The sequence below is a fragment of the Rhinatrema bivittatum genome, chromosome 6, assembly GCF_901001135.1.
Source record: "Rhinatrema bivittatum chromosome 6, aRhiBiv1.1, whole genome shotgun sequence".
Taxonomy (NCBI): Eukaryota; Metazoa; Chordata; class Amphibia; order Gymnophiona; family Rhinatrematidae; genus Rhinatrema; species Rhinatrema bivittatum.
Genome location: NC_042620.1, coordinates 114571411 through 114585524, shown reverse-complemented (window position 1 = coordinate 114585524; position 14114 = coordinate 114571411). Strand labels below are relative to the sequence as shown.

Below are 14114 nucleotides of genomic sequence, written 5' to 3'. Positions count from 1 at the left end.
CTATTAAATTTGTGATACCAAAAAGCAGAGGTGCACATTCAAAGGGGGCAAAAAAAAATAAAATATAATGATAAAATGAACTGAGAAATAAAAATAAAAAAAAATGTAAAAAAAATTGAAATTGTTGCCTTTGAGTGTGTAGCATACCACTGCTTTTTGCTATCACTGGCTCTTGTGGTATTTTGCCTCATTTTTTGTCTTTGTTCATTCAGGGGATAATTTTCAAAAGGACTTACACGTATAAATGTAAACACAATGGGAGCAATTTTCAAAAGTCATTTACCTGTGTAAAGTGCACTTACCCGGGTAAATTCTTTGGACCCAATGACATATATTGCAGCAATTTTCAAAAGCCCACTTACACCGCGCACCAACACCGGGAGATAAGCGCGTGGCTGGGCCTCGTGCGCTCTGTGGCCATGTGCGTATCTCCCGGTACCCGCGGAAGAGCCGGCAAAGTAGAAAGGGGCGGGGAATGGGTGGGCTGGGCAGCACCATTAGGTTCTGTCCCGCTGAAGCGCACATCGGCAGCTGGCCCGCACAACTTACTACTGCTTGGGAGAGCAGGCAAGTATAAAAACAATAACAAGAAAAAGATAGCTGGGGGGGGGGGGGGTCAGGGAGGATAGGGGAAGAGGCAGGCAGGGTAGGTAGGGATTTTAGGAAGTTCCCTCCCAGTCCGCCTCTTTATTCTCAGGGACAAGTGTACACCACAATACTAAAACCAATGTTGCAAGAGTAACTAATTGGAATCTCAGTTAGCACACACATGGGCATGTATTAAAATCTGCCACCCGCATGCACATGCGTGCCCAGTTTTATATCTGTGCACGCATGTGCACGCGGGTGCCGACTCGCGTGCGCAAGGGGGGGGGGGGATTTTGTAAAAATCGTGCAGCGACATGATAGAGACTTTCCCCAGTTCCCTCCCAGCCTGCACAGTTGTGTTAAAATTTGCCTTTTAAGTGCATTTACATGTGTAAACCCCATTTTTAAGCGTGTAAATGCTTTTGAAAATCAGGCCCTAAATTTGTTTCTTCTTTTTCTGAGACTGCTAACTGAGATTCCTGTTGAAACATTGGTTTTAGTATTGTGGAGTACACTTGTCCCTGAGAATAAGACTGAGATACCACAGTATTTCCTATGCCACCAGTCTTTCTTGGTCACTGGTCCATCTTGATTAGATTTCCGCCAGCAATCTGGAGATAATAGATTGTACATCCCTTTTTGTCAATCCATTGAGAGCTATGCAAACCTAACAGTAACTTAGAGTCCTTCGTTTTCACTTTTAACCTATTTTCACCCATAAATTTCCAGAATTTTCCAAAACTGATATTCACCCTGATTTTAAGCTGATTAAACAACTGCTCATGCAACGTTTCAAGGCCTCCAGCCACTGCTGGAAGCCAGTGTGGGCCAAAGTGAACGCTGTGTTTCATGTCTCACCCTCCACCAGTGAAAGCGCTCACCCTTCAGTGCTGCCGATGCTGTGTTTCAAGTCCCACCTCCTCTCCCTCCAAGCAGTCAAAGTGCTTGCTGTCTGAGGCTGTAAATGCGTTTGAACTAGGCCCTGTCCATCAGAAGCAATTCCCAGAGGGTCAGAAGTGCGGTGCTGCAGAGCACTGGAGCCTCAGTGAGCTGCTGAAGGAGAGAGGAAAAGCCTAGAGCCACCACCAGTAGGGATAAATGTTGTTGCTGGGGGTGAGGGGAAGAGAGAGGCATACTAGGCAGGGGATGGGGGGTACAGATGAGGGTGCTGGTGAGTGGGAGAATCTGCTTAACATTTTATTGTCCTGGCTTCTGTTCACCAAAATATACTCCAATATTTACCTGGAAAAACAATGAATCATTTTTCTTAGCTGATTTTCTCCTGTTTTTGTTCTGGTCCTAATAAACACTGATAAATTCCTGGGAAAAATAAAGAACAATAAAAACCAAAAATGAAGGTCCCTACAATAACAATGATAAAGTATAGCGCTTTGTGGAAGAGAAAAAAAAGAGACTCTGACTAGCATGGGGATAAGGTTGGCAGTGAAGAGAATACCGTAGAATCAACTTGTGTGCCAAGTGTTGTGTTAGATATGTGCATTGGTGAACAATATCCATTTGCACTGTTATTAGGACTTGCCAGAGAGGTGGATGAACCTTAAAAAGATTGCCTTCACTGTGAAGCATGAAGTCGCACCTCTGCAGTCCAGTGAAGTCTCTGTTATCAGGAGAAAATGTACACTTTTTGAGGTAAGATCAGTTCTGTGCTCTGAACTGGATGATTCTGCTCTTTTTTTTTTGTTCTGATAACAAGCTTGGAGGTAAGCTTCACTGAGCTGAGAAATTGTAAACTGTTAGGGGGGGAAAAAGGCTGTCAAAAGATAACAATTCAGTGTTTCCCAGTAATGTATTCTGGACGAATCTGATAATTTAAAGCCCACTGCACTAACAAGGAGGTGAAGCCTGTGTCCTCTTTTTTATCTTCAGTTATCTCTGAGATCTTTCTAATTCACACAGAACTAGAGTTGACAGATCAAATATAGATTTAAAGTGTTTTATGTTTCTCGGTGTCCTACTCCAGGTGTCTGTCAGCATGGGATAGTTTCAATCTTATTAAATTTTAGGTAAATCTACAGGAAATAAAACTGCTTGTAAATGAAATGAGTCATGATTTATGGGATGTAACATATTTAATGAATGACTGTTGAGGAAAGATTATGGATTAGTCTCCTTGGATCACTATTTTTTTTTTTTTTTTAAAAGTAAGGAGCCCGGCCTCACAAAATATATCTCTTTCAGGTTAAACAGCATGAGTTCAGAAACTGCTTCAGGAATGAAATCATCTTCAGATTTGCTGCAGAAGATCCTTACAAGCATATGGATAAGGTAAAGAGTGCCCACTGACCTCCTGATGATTTTATGAATCTCCAAATGGAAAATGGTAATTACAATTGAGGGCGAGAGCGGTGCTTTCCATGTCTTAATGAGTCTAAAGAGGAGATCTGTGTTCTTGCACTTGTATAACTAAGGGTTACCTGCCACCAGGGAAGGCTAAAGGGATAGTATGTGGTCCAGATCAGAGAGCAGTGGAAGAACAGATGAGGAACTGAGGATATGGGAAATAAATTGGAATGAAAGAGTTATGCTGCATGGTTCATAATTTAGTTGGCTATCCTTGCCTTGTACTTGAAGAAAGATCTGCAGTAGAAAATATACTGTAGTGCAAAGAATGCCCGCCAACTGTGGCACTGAAAGAAAGCAATATTTTTTGGACAAATGAATAGTCTTGATTATTTCACTTTGCCAATGACAAGAACAAAACTGATTCTATTATATGGTGCAAAACGTAGTATGCAAAACTACACCGTAAGGAGCAAGAATTCTGCAATAATGAAAAGAATAAAGTCCCTAAGATGTCACAGTTGTATATACTAGGAGTGTGCACATACAATATTTTCAGTTCAGTTCATTATTTTGGTATATTTTGTACATTTCAAACAAAACCATATTTTCAATTATTCATGTTATTTGTTTCCCATTAAAGTCAATGAGGGAAGCTTTGCTTCCTATTTTGGTCTCAAACACCGGCAGGCCGATGCAATAAGACGCACATTAAAATGGGCACTTGTATTGAGCGCCCATTTTCCTAACACGTGCACAGCCATGTCTACTGGGCAGCCGATGCATTATTTAAATGAGTTGCTGCGTTAAAAAGGACAAGGTAGGGAACAATTGTGTGTTCCTAGCGCTCAAATGCATCAGTCGCTCACAGTTGCAAAGGGCACTTCATAACGAGCGTCTGTTTTATCTCGCTTCAGGTCGATTTCGCCCAATTTACATGCACAATAACAAGGGGCGAAATCGGCTTGGAGGGTGCCTATTGTACATCCAGAATGGTTTTTTTTCATCAATACAGGTAGCCTAATCTGGCAAAATACTAGGAGAGATATCCCAGATCCCCCAATAATCACAATAACACCTCAATAATGGGAATCAGTAATCATCAAAACCATCTAGTTCTAAACAATAGAATTCATTGTACATTTAGCCTGAGTTACAGCCCTCCAACTCGGATAGAGGAACTGAACATAGACATCCAGGAGGTGGGAAGGAAGGGAGAGGTGTTGCTGGTTAGAGATTTTCATCTGCTGGATGTGGATTACAATATCCCTTCCACAGAATCTGTAAGAGGTAGAGAGACTGTGGATGCCCTTTAAGGGACTCAGCTCAAACAAATGGTGATGTAACTAACCTATGAGGGGAGGGGTGATCCTGGACCTGGCATTCACGAATGGTGTCAGTATCTCTAAAGTCCAGGTAGGTGCCCACCTGAGCACCAGAGATTATCAGACAGCTGAGGCAGAAAGAAGTCACACGAAGATCAAAGTCCTAGATTTCAAAAATACTGGCATTGGTAAAAAGGGGACATACCTTGATGTGAGGAGCTGGAAGAAGACAGGTGACATGGAACTACAGTGGGTCGCAACAAATCTTTAGGTAAGAAAGGTAAATACAAGTAAGAGGAAAAGGAAACTGATATGGTTCTCCAAAGAGGTGGCTGAAAAAAAAAAGGCAAAAAGATTAGCATTCAAAAAATAGAAAGGATCTCAAACAGAACACAAGTAAGAATACCTGGTAAAGACGAAAGAGACAAAAAAAAGTAAGCAGGATGGCAAAATCTCAAGTGGAAGAAAGGATTGCTATGGAGGTATAGCAAGGTGTCAAAACATTTTTCAGATATTGTATCTCAGAGGAAGGAGGGAAGGCCAGAGGTGGAACTGTAAGACTGAAAGTTAACAAGGAGCAAAAGGGTGGAGAGAGATGAGGAAAAAGAAGAGTAGAAATGCTTCAGTTCAGAGTTCACTAAAGAAGACTTTGGAGGAGGACCGCTCCTGGTTGTCAAGAGTACGGATGGCTGTGGGGTGGCTACCACCCTATTTATAGAAGAAAGTGCTCAGGGGAGGTTGGCAAAACTGAAAGTGGAAAACCCACGAGGCCAGCTGAGATGCTGGAGGAACTAAGTGAGGGACCTGCTGAATAGTTTCTTTGAGATGGGAGTGGCACTGCAAGATTGCAGAAGAGTGGCTGTGCTTCAGCCACACAAGAGTGCAGGAGTTATGCATTGCCACAAGACATGGATGTTCACTAACACAAAGGGAAAAATCCCGGACTGGCTGAGCCATCTGATATCCCCAGCGTCGCGGCTACTTCCATAAATGTTGGTGCTTTTGCAGTGTGAGAGCACCTATAAGAAAGTGCATATTCAAATCCCAAACATCTATACATGGGTAAAGGAATTAAAAGAATGGCTCCTGGCTCTTAGAAGAATTTTAAAAAAGGGTACAAGTGCGACTGTAGAAAACAGTCTTGCATCTTTATGTAGCAGTGATGCATTTTTTTTTTTAGTTTATCAACTTTTTTTTTTTTCCCCAGACTCATAGAAATATTGCAAACCATGAGGCAGAAATGAAAAATCTTCAAGAAACCGCCCACCCTTTTGAAGTGAGCATTCCAGAGTATAAACACCTTGTACAGTGCCGGGCTGACATCGTTTTACTGAAGACTGTTTGGGACATGGTGTGTTTTGTGCAGGTAAGATTCACTCTTTATGGGTTTTTTTTAAAGACACTATTTGCATTTAGAGGATCATTTACAAGTGTCTGCATAAGAACCGTTTACCTGAGGATTTTGCACTAATTTTCAAACTGAAAGTTACCCCAGGAAAAGTACCTGCACACATTTGCACCTGCTAGTTTGTGTGGTACTTTTCATGGCAAAAAATTATGCGCACCACCAAGAATGCCTCCTGTTACTGCAAGTAAAAGTACACACAGAGGCCCTTCGTGCATACTTTTACCGGCAAACAGGGTGAACAGTTTTCAAAAAAACAATTTCTGCAGGTAAAACAATGCTTGGCCTGTGGAAATGGCTTTTAAAATTGCCATCTTGGGGTGTAATTTTGAAACAGCCCACATAAGAAAGTTATCAACTACATGGAAATCACAAGAAGCTGGACTTTGTATGCATCCTGTTAAAGTTTCTAACACTGTGATGATGAATGATATCCATTTATGAAACTTCTGTACTCTTTAAGCTAGCACAAACAAGTTGTGTAATTCCCCTTTATAAACTGGTTGCTGGAGGGTTGGGGAAAGATAGGGATTGGGGAGGGGGGGGGGTATTTGATTGATGTTCTTTCATATGTATCTGTCTTTACCTTGGGTTGAGCGTTTTAAAATTTTATACATTGCAGGCGTAATGCTGGTGGTTGGCAAGGCCTCTTCTTCGGCTGCTGGATGCAGCAGAAACCCCGGCAGCCCCAGAAGGTCTTGTCTTCTGCCGCTGAATCTTCCTAGTGCTGTTGGGGAATGGGACCCCCGCCAACATGTCACTGTTTCGTGCTGCTGTGGGGCTTTGCTATTGCTGGCAGGGAGTGGAAACCCCGACAGCACATCATTGTTCCAACCACCTCGGGACCTTCCTATTCCTGGTAGGGAATGGGAATCCTGCCAGCACATCATCCTGCAGCGCCTTGAGCTTTCCTGCTGGTGGGGTGTGGGAACCCCGCTGGTATTAGAATTTAAAAGGTAAAGTGAGGCTGCCGCTGCTGCAAGAATTTTTTTTGGAGAGATACTTGGTGCCGCTTCCAAACTTTTTTCACCTGAGATGGCTGCCTCACTCTGCCTCATAATAGAATTGCTCCTTGGGCAAATGAATCAAACAAAAATAAACATTAAAACAAACCTAAAAAATGACAACCCCCCCCCCCCCCCCCCCCCCCCAAAAAAAACAAACCCCAACCAAAAACACGAACCAGAATGAAAACTTTTTTTGTCTGCACATTCCTACCCAGCTTCCTGTCCCAAAAGTGGCTTATCCAGATCACTAAAAAGTACCTTGCAGACAGGGGCGGATTGGCCTATTGGGGGATCGGGTATCCCCCGGTGGGCCGATCGCTCCAGTCACATGGTCTGCTGTGTGCTGCTGTGACAGAGCCGTGCTCGGCAGACCACGTGATGTGTCCTAGGCCGGCCTGGGCGGCAAAGACCCGAGCCGGTCCGACATCGTGAATCCGCCGCTGCTTGCAGAGCCTAAAGAACCAATCCATTCCTTGTTGCTCACTTTCAGGGATAAGCAATGGCTTTCTCCAAGTCTACCTGGCTAATACTTGTTTATGGACTTTTCCTTTAGGAACTTGTCAAAACCCCTTTTACACCCAGTTATGCTGGATGCCAGGACCACAACCTCCGGAAACAAATTCCACAGCTTGATTGTGCATTGAATGAAACAATACTTTCTCTGATTTGTTTTAAATCTCCTACTTGTTAGTTTCATAGAGTTTCCCCTGTTCTTAGTGACGCCAATATTCAGTAGGCCGTTTAGTGGACAAGTTATCCATATATTCAGCACTAGAAATGTCCCATTGAATATGCTAGCTTAAAGTTATCCAGCTACATGTAACCGGATAACTGAAAAAAAAAAAAATTCCCAACTGGGTTATGTTTGAATATGGCCGGTTAGGTTTTTAACTTTTCTGGCATTGTGTTCATATAACTTGCTATTTAAATGGATATCTTTAAAAAAAAAAAAATCTGTTTAAGTAGCACTGAAAGACAAGTTCAAAAAAAGTTAAGGAGTATGTGGCCCGATTCTTCCTCCCCCCCCCCCCCCGCCCTGCCGTGCACGTTCTGCTGAAATATGTAAAATTGCTGCAGTCTGCAAAATTTGAGGAGGCAAGGGGAGGAAGAATCAGGCCACAGGCCCCCCTTAACTTTTTTTGAACTTGTCTGTCAGTGCTACTTCACCGGATATCTTTTAAAGATATCCATTTAAGTAGCAAGTTATCCGACCACACAAGGCTGGATAGCTTTAGTTCTTCTTTGAAACAGGTCTGAGGTTATCTAGCTACCTTAGGGGGTCATTTATCAAAGTGCTATATGGCGTTTTCGCATGCATTAAGGCGTTTTCGCGTGCAAAAAACGCCATTAACGCATGCAAAAGCACCATAACATTTGGTGCGATGCAAATGAGAAAAAGGGGAGGATATTGGGGTGGGAATTTTGGCCAAGTGGGCTGGGTTCACAGTTTTGCGAAGCCGTATTGCACGGCTTTAATGCAAATTTTTCATTTGCGTAAAGCCGTGCGATAGAGCTCCTGGAGAGCCAGCCGAGCTATCAGGGCCCTCCGAGAGAGAGAGAGAGTCCATCAAGCTAGGTTGAGAGAACATTGCACAAATCTCATCTTTGGGTGAGTTTTCTCACTCCGAAGGTCATCAAATCTTCACAAGAGAGCACTGTTCTATTCGTACGTCTCACTTTGAATGTCAAAGTGGCACCTAACCCCTACACTAATACCTAAACCTCACCTCAAGTTACTAGGTGGGCCTCCCATAGAGATATAAATATCTATCTAGCGTGAGGGCATTATGGCTAGCCTCTTTCTCTCTCTCTCACTCATAGCTGAAACCTACTAAACATGGTCCCCCCAGTGGTTGTAAGTAGGAAATACATCAATTCTGGCACTTATCACAAAGTGTGAAAAAGTTATGCACAAATTGCAATACACTTTCTATTACCATAAAACACACCCCTTTTCCTAGCACATGCAATATTTAGTGCATTTTGATAAATCCAGGCCTTAGCTGATTAGATTTGAAAATTGGCTAAGTTAGCTGGATAACTTAATTCATCCCTAGAACGCCTCCTTTGTATCCGGCTATAATTTAGATGATAAGTGGCCAAATATTTTAAAAGTTGCCACTTAGATAACGTGAGAGTGGGTGTGACCAGAATGGCACACAGTATTCAAAAGTGTGGTGGCATCATAGATCTATACAGAAGCATTATAATATTCTCTATTTTATTCTCCATTCTTTTCCGACTGATCCCTTACATTCTATTTGCACTGGCTGATTCCGAGATATTTGGTTCTGTCCTGTGCAAAGTTACCCTTGCACATAATTCATTGCACATCTTCAAATACAGCAGAATAGATGCGAAAATGCTCCATGTGTTTCAGGACAAAGTTTATATTATCTTGCACAATAATCAAGAAAATTAAACAATAATTATAAAAAATGGAGAAGCTGTATTGCTAGTACTCACATTACTATGCCTCTTCAACTACTGAGATCTTCTAGCGTTTAGCTATCAAATTAACATTACATTAATCTAGAGCAGGAGTAGGCAGCTCTAGCCCTGGAGTACCACAAATAGATCTGGTTTTCAGGACATCCACAATGAATATGCATGTCATATATTTGTGTATAATGGAGGCAGTGCATGCAAATATACTTAATGCATATTCATTGTGGATGTCCTGAAAACCAGACCTGTTTGTGGCACTCTAGGGCTAGAGTGCCACAACCAAAATTGCCTACCTCTGGTCTAGGAATTTGAACAATTATCCAAGCTTTACTCACTAGGAATGAAAGGCACTCACCAGGTTTTCCCCATTCCCCTATAATTTGTTTGAGGTGGGGGAGCAGCAGGTGTACATGTTGGGTGCATTTCTTCCCTGTACTTGCACAGCCTCCATCCCAGTCCGGTACAGCCCTATTATACTCTTCCAGTTCTCCTCTTGCAATCTTCTCATTGTTGTCTCTTGCTCCTCCACTTCAACCCTCTGAGACTCTTCCAATCCCCCCTTTGCAGTCCTCTCACTATCTGAAAGGGAAGTGGACCCTTGAGCCGTGACAAGATTGGTACTTCTGCCAGGAGAGGGCCCCTGGTGGTTCTTGTTGACGGAAGGCGGAACAGGTACCAATGGCCCCAATGGAGCTTCAACTATACCAGCCCGCGTTCCCTGCAGGTTGAGCCCTTGGGTGCCAGGGCCAGCAGAACTTAGGCGGGGGCCCTCTCATGGAGAGAGTCCTGAGGAAGAGGCAGAGACGGCGGCAGGCTGGCTGGAGTCAAGGCAGACAGAGAGCAGGCGGAATCAGGAACAGGCCAGAGTTAAGGACAGGCAGCAGGAAGGATGAAGATGAAGAAACAGGCTGGAGGTCAGGGCAGGCGGAGGTCACTCAGTCGGATACCAGGCGGAGGTCAGGCAGGCGGAGGACAGTCTGAAAGGGCAAGGAACAGGAAGGCAGGCATGGATGCTGTAACAGGAATCAGGTAGGAAGACTGGAACAGGAGTCATACTGGAACACCCTCTCATGGAGCAGGACTCGCAGAGCCAGGTATAAGTGCCCGAGGTGTCTGACGTCATCCCCGCGCGCTGAGGGGACTTTTCCCGCCACTGGACCTTTAAATCCGGCGCCTAGGGAGTCGGGCTCGGAGCGGTGCATCGGCGGCGTGGGATCACCGCGAGAGTAGGCCATGGTTGCGGCCTCCACTGAGGAAAGGCAGCAGAGGTTAATGCGGGTCTCCCGACGGTGAGGGGGCTCAACTGGGGTCCTCTATAGGTGGGGACCCTAACACTATCCTTTCTCTTTCAGCCCTCCCCCAGCCCTCTCACTCTTCTCCATCTCCTCCCTACTTTCCTTCTCCAACTGCCCCCCTCCTTCTGCTCAGCCCATTCAGATATAGTACTATTTCCCTCCTCCAACACCTGTCACTACCATCTTTTGGCCTTCTCCACCTCTGCTTCTTCCTCCCATGCTCCAATCAGGGCTAAAGAGATGACCAAAATTGATGCTGATGCTCAGGGATATCATTAGCACTGTATATATGAGGCCCATGCCCTGAGTCTATAACTCAGTGCCCTGAGTCTCAGTAGCCCCATGCATTTTTTTTTTCAATCCTGGCCAGACCTACAGTGGAACAAGGGAAGAATTCCATGTCAGGAGAGAACATGTGAAAGAGAGTGCATGTGTGTGTGAGAGGCCCTGCATGGGCTCAGGAGGAGGCTACTGCTGCTGCTGCCAGCACATTCCAGGGAGAGAGCGAGCATGTTTGTGCATGTATATGTGTGTGTTTGAGAGAGTTTGTGTGAGAACATCTGTGTATGTGAAAGAGAGAGCATGTGTGTGTGAGAGAAATGCTGAACAGGCCCAAGCAGGAGGTTGCTGCTGCCACTTCATTCTAGGGAGAGGTAGGGAGAGAGAGCATCTGTTTATGTGTGTGTGCATGTATATGTGAGAAAGAGAGCATGTGAGAACATATGGGAGAGAAAGTATATGCATTTGTGTAGTGTGAGAGAGAGAAAGAGAGAAGGATGTGAGTGAGCTTGTGTGAGTAGACGAGTGTGTGTATGTAAGTGAGGGGAAATTTTGCATGCCTCCTCTCTCCATTAATCTGCGACAATCTCAAAATGACTGGAAATGAAAAGTTCCCAGATGTGGAGAGTAGGGGATTTTTTAAAATTATTATGTTTTTTGATGATTTCTGTTTTCAAATATCTTATTGTATTTTGGAAATGTTAAAAAAAAGTATTAGTTTTTAATTATTTGGTATTTTATTCATCAGCTATATTGAAATATTTTTTCATTTTAGGAGTATGGTTTTACTATCATGATGATTTAAATTTCTTGATTTTATAGTTTGATGTTTTATGTGGCATGGTGATGTTTGTGTTTTTTCAGTGTTGCACAGCATACAGAATCTGTCTTATTGTGGTTTCCAGTTCAGTTTTTGTCTGTACATTTCCATTTATACTTTATGGTCTTTTTATTCTGTGTTTGGTGAGTTTTTGTCTGTTTTCTGCTTCTGTGACCAAGGTGTAAAGTATTCTGCTAGTGTGTAGTTTCTGTGTAGGAATCTATAGCAGTTCAGCTTGTTATATTTTCTTAATATCTTTATCTTTCTTTATCTTTATTGGTGTTTCTATACCGCTCTCTGCCATAGCCCAGAGCGGATTACATCTTATGACATACTTAATCATAAAATAACAATAAATAATAAAAGCTAAAATAAACAAGTAACTTGTCCACTAACATGGAACAAGTAAAATAAAAGATCAAGTACATACTAACAACTCTTTAAACTCATCATTAAAATATAAAATTGTATATTGCAGAAATCAGATTCAAATAAATTAGTTTTCAAAATTTTCTTAAACATCTTTGAACAAGACACAAGGCACAGTTCACTTGGAAGGGATTTCCAGAAAGATGGCACTGCTATTGAAAATGCATCTTCCCGAGTCTCAACTAACTGAGTGGAACATACTGATGGGATATCATGCAAGCTTTGTTCTTGTGATCACAGGGCACGCATGGGAGTGTGAACCCATGGAAAAACATCTAACGTCAGAAAATTGTGAACTAGCGCACAACTTTATAAAGGATTCTCTCCTGTACTGGCAGCCAATGTAAATTCATCAGTGCTGGAGGAATGTGGTCGTGTCTAGCCTTTCCATACATCAGTCTTGCCGCCTCATTCTGCAACAACTGCAGTGCCTTTATGGATTATTCTGTCAGACCCATATAAAATGAATTACAGTAGTCTATTGATGGTAAAATCAGTGCTTGGACAACTGATTTAAAATCAGATGATGATGAGAGGTTTTAGATTGCAGAGTATTTGCAGCTTAAGAAATCCAGCAAGAATGACTGATTTAATTTGACTATCAAATTTCAAAGCATTGTCAATCTGAAAACCTAGACTTTTTATACAGGAAGAGATTGGCAGAGAAACATTGTCAGTTTGAATCAATGAGTATGTGTGCCTTAGGGTATCCCGATGTAAGGGTAGCACTTCACTTTTTTGCAATATTCAATGCCAGTTTATTAGATGTGAGCCATCGACGTACAGCGGATATACAGGATGAGAACAGTTGTGATGTTTCCTATCAGGTAGATATCATCTCAGTATAGAATCGTATGTCACTGGCATATAATCTATAACTGGAACAAAGTCCAGCTAAGATCTTACAGACTGGAGACAGGTACTGTAAATATTAAATTAATAATGCTGGTAGGGCAGAGCTCTGAGAAGCACCTGTAGTTGTCATATGCCAATTAGATAGTATGATTCCATGCTTTGCTTGTTGTTTTCAACCTAACAAATAGGTTTTAAATGGCTTCCAGACATTCCAGCTATTCCACAGTCACATAATCTGTACAATAGAATTTGATTATAAATTGTATCAAATGCTGCTGCAATATCAAGAGTTATCAATACATATTTTTACCAGTACCTAGGCCAAGTCTCAGTGCATCTATCAAGAATACTAACAATTTCAGTGTTGAGGCCTGACCAAAAGCCAAATTGCTAGGGATCAAGGAGGTAGTGTATTCAAGTTTTAGGGCCTGGTATTATATTTTCCGTGTAGCATTTTCATAAGTAGGATTGATAATGTTTTAGTGCTGGCAGTTAGCACTATTTTGGTATGGGAGGTTTACTATATTGCAAGTGTAATTCAGTTTTTTCAGAGAATTCATTGTCAGTTTGTTTTCAGCATCAAATTAAAAGACAGCAATACTGTAACCCAAAGACTATGTGTCCTATGGTGTGTCTGGGTCCCTCAGTCAGCTGTTAGAAGCACCTTAAGAAGAGATCAGTGAAGGGTATGCATGACTGATGTACTCATATTGTTTCCATAACACTGGGAAAAATTAGCAATGCACTCATAATACACATGCATACATACAATTAATAAAATGCATGCATCTAGCAGACAAGATGTTTATACCCCCCTCAGTTTTTCGTTTATGGTGTACAAGTTGAAAAATTTAATAAAGAAATTTAAAAAAAAAAAAAATGCATGCATCTATGCAGATCTATGCAGATCATGCTCCATCATTCTCATAGTGTTTCATATTGAATCATGAGTTCATCACTCATCTTTGATGGCCCTGTTGGTTCTGTTGATCCATTGTTAGATTGGGATGTTAGAATAGAAGGAACAGAAGGACAAGATAGAGGAGGTCAGTTCAAAGGCAGTGGTCGCAAATTAATGCAAATGAGGGGAGGATCAGGTGGTCAGGTTCCCCCTCCTCCTGGTCTCAATTTTTCAGTTCTGGTCTGTGGAAAAGTGGTCAACTCTGGGGGATGGAGGGGGAGGGGTGGTAGGGAGGAAAGGAAAGACCTATGTCCCAGATCTTTGAAGTACCTAGCAATGCCACTGCTGATGCCAATTCCCAGGGCCCAGATAGGAGGCCCAAAACACCACTGCCTTTCGGGGCTGGATCAGACCTAAAGATGCTGCCACCTCTTGTTCCCAGGATAGTTTCACCAATTATG

At 42.6% G+C, this 14114-nt stretch overlaps 1 protein-coding gene across 1 annotated transcript in view; it reads left to right on the top strand.

Moving 5' to 3' along the window:
- Positions 1-14114, top strand: part of LOC115093684 (dynein heavy chain 11, axonemal-like) — a 586171-nt gene that overhangs the window by 10860 nt on the left and 561197 nt on the right. Inside the window, exons 2-4 of the mRNA XM_029605802.1 lie at positions 2122-2238; positions 2788-2874; positions 5422-5580. Coding sequence (XP_029461662.1) covers positions 2122-2238; positions 2788-2874; positions 5422-5580 — 363 coding nt within the window. The remainder of the gene's footprint in view (positions 1-2121; positions 2239-2787; positions 2875-5421; positions 5581-14114) is intronic.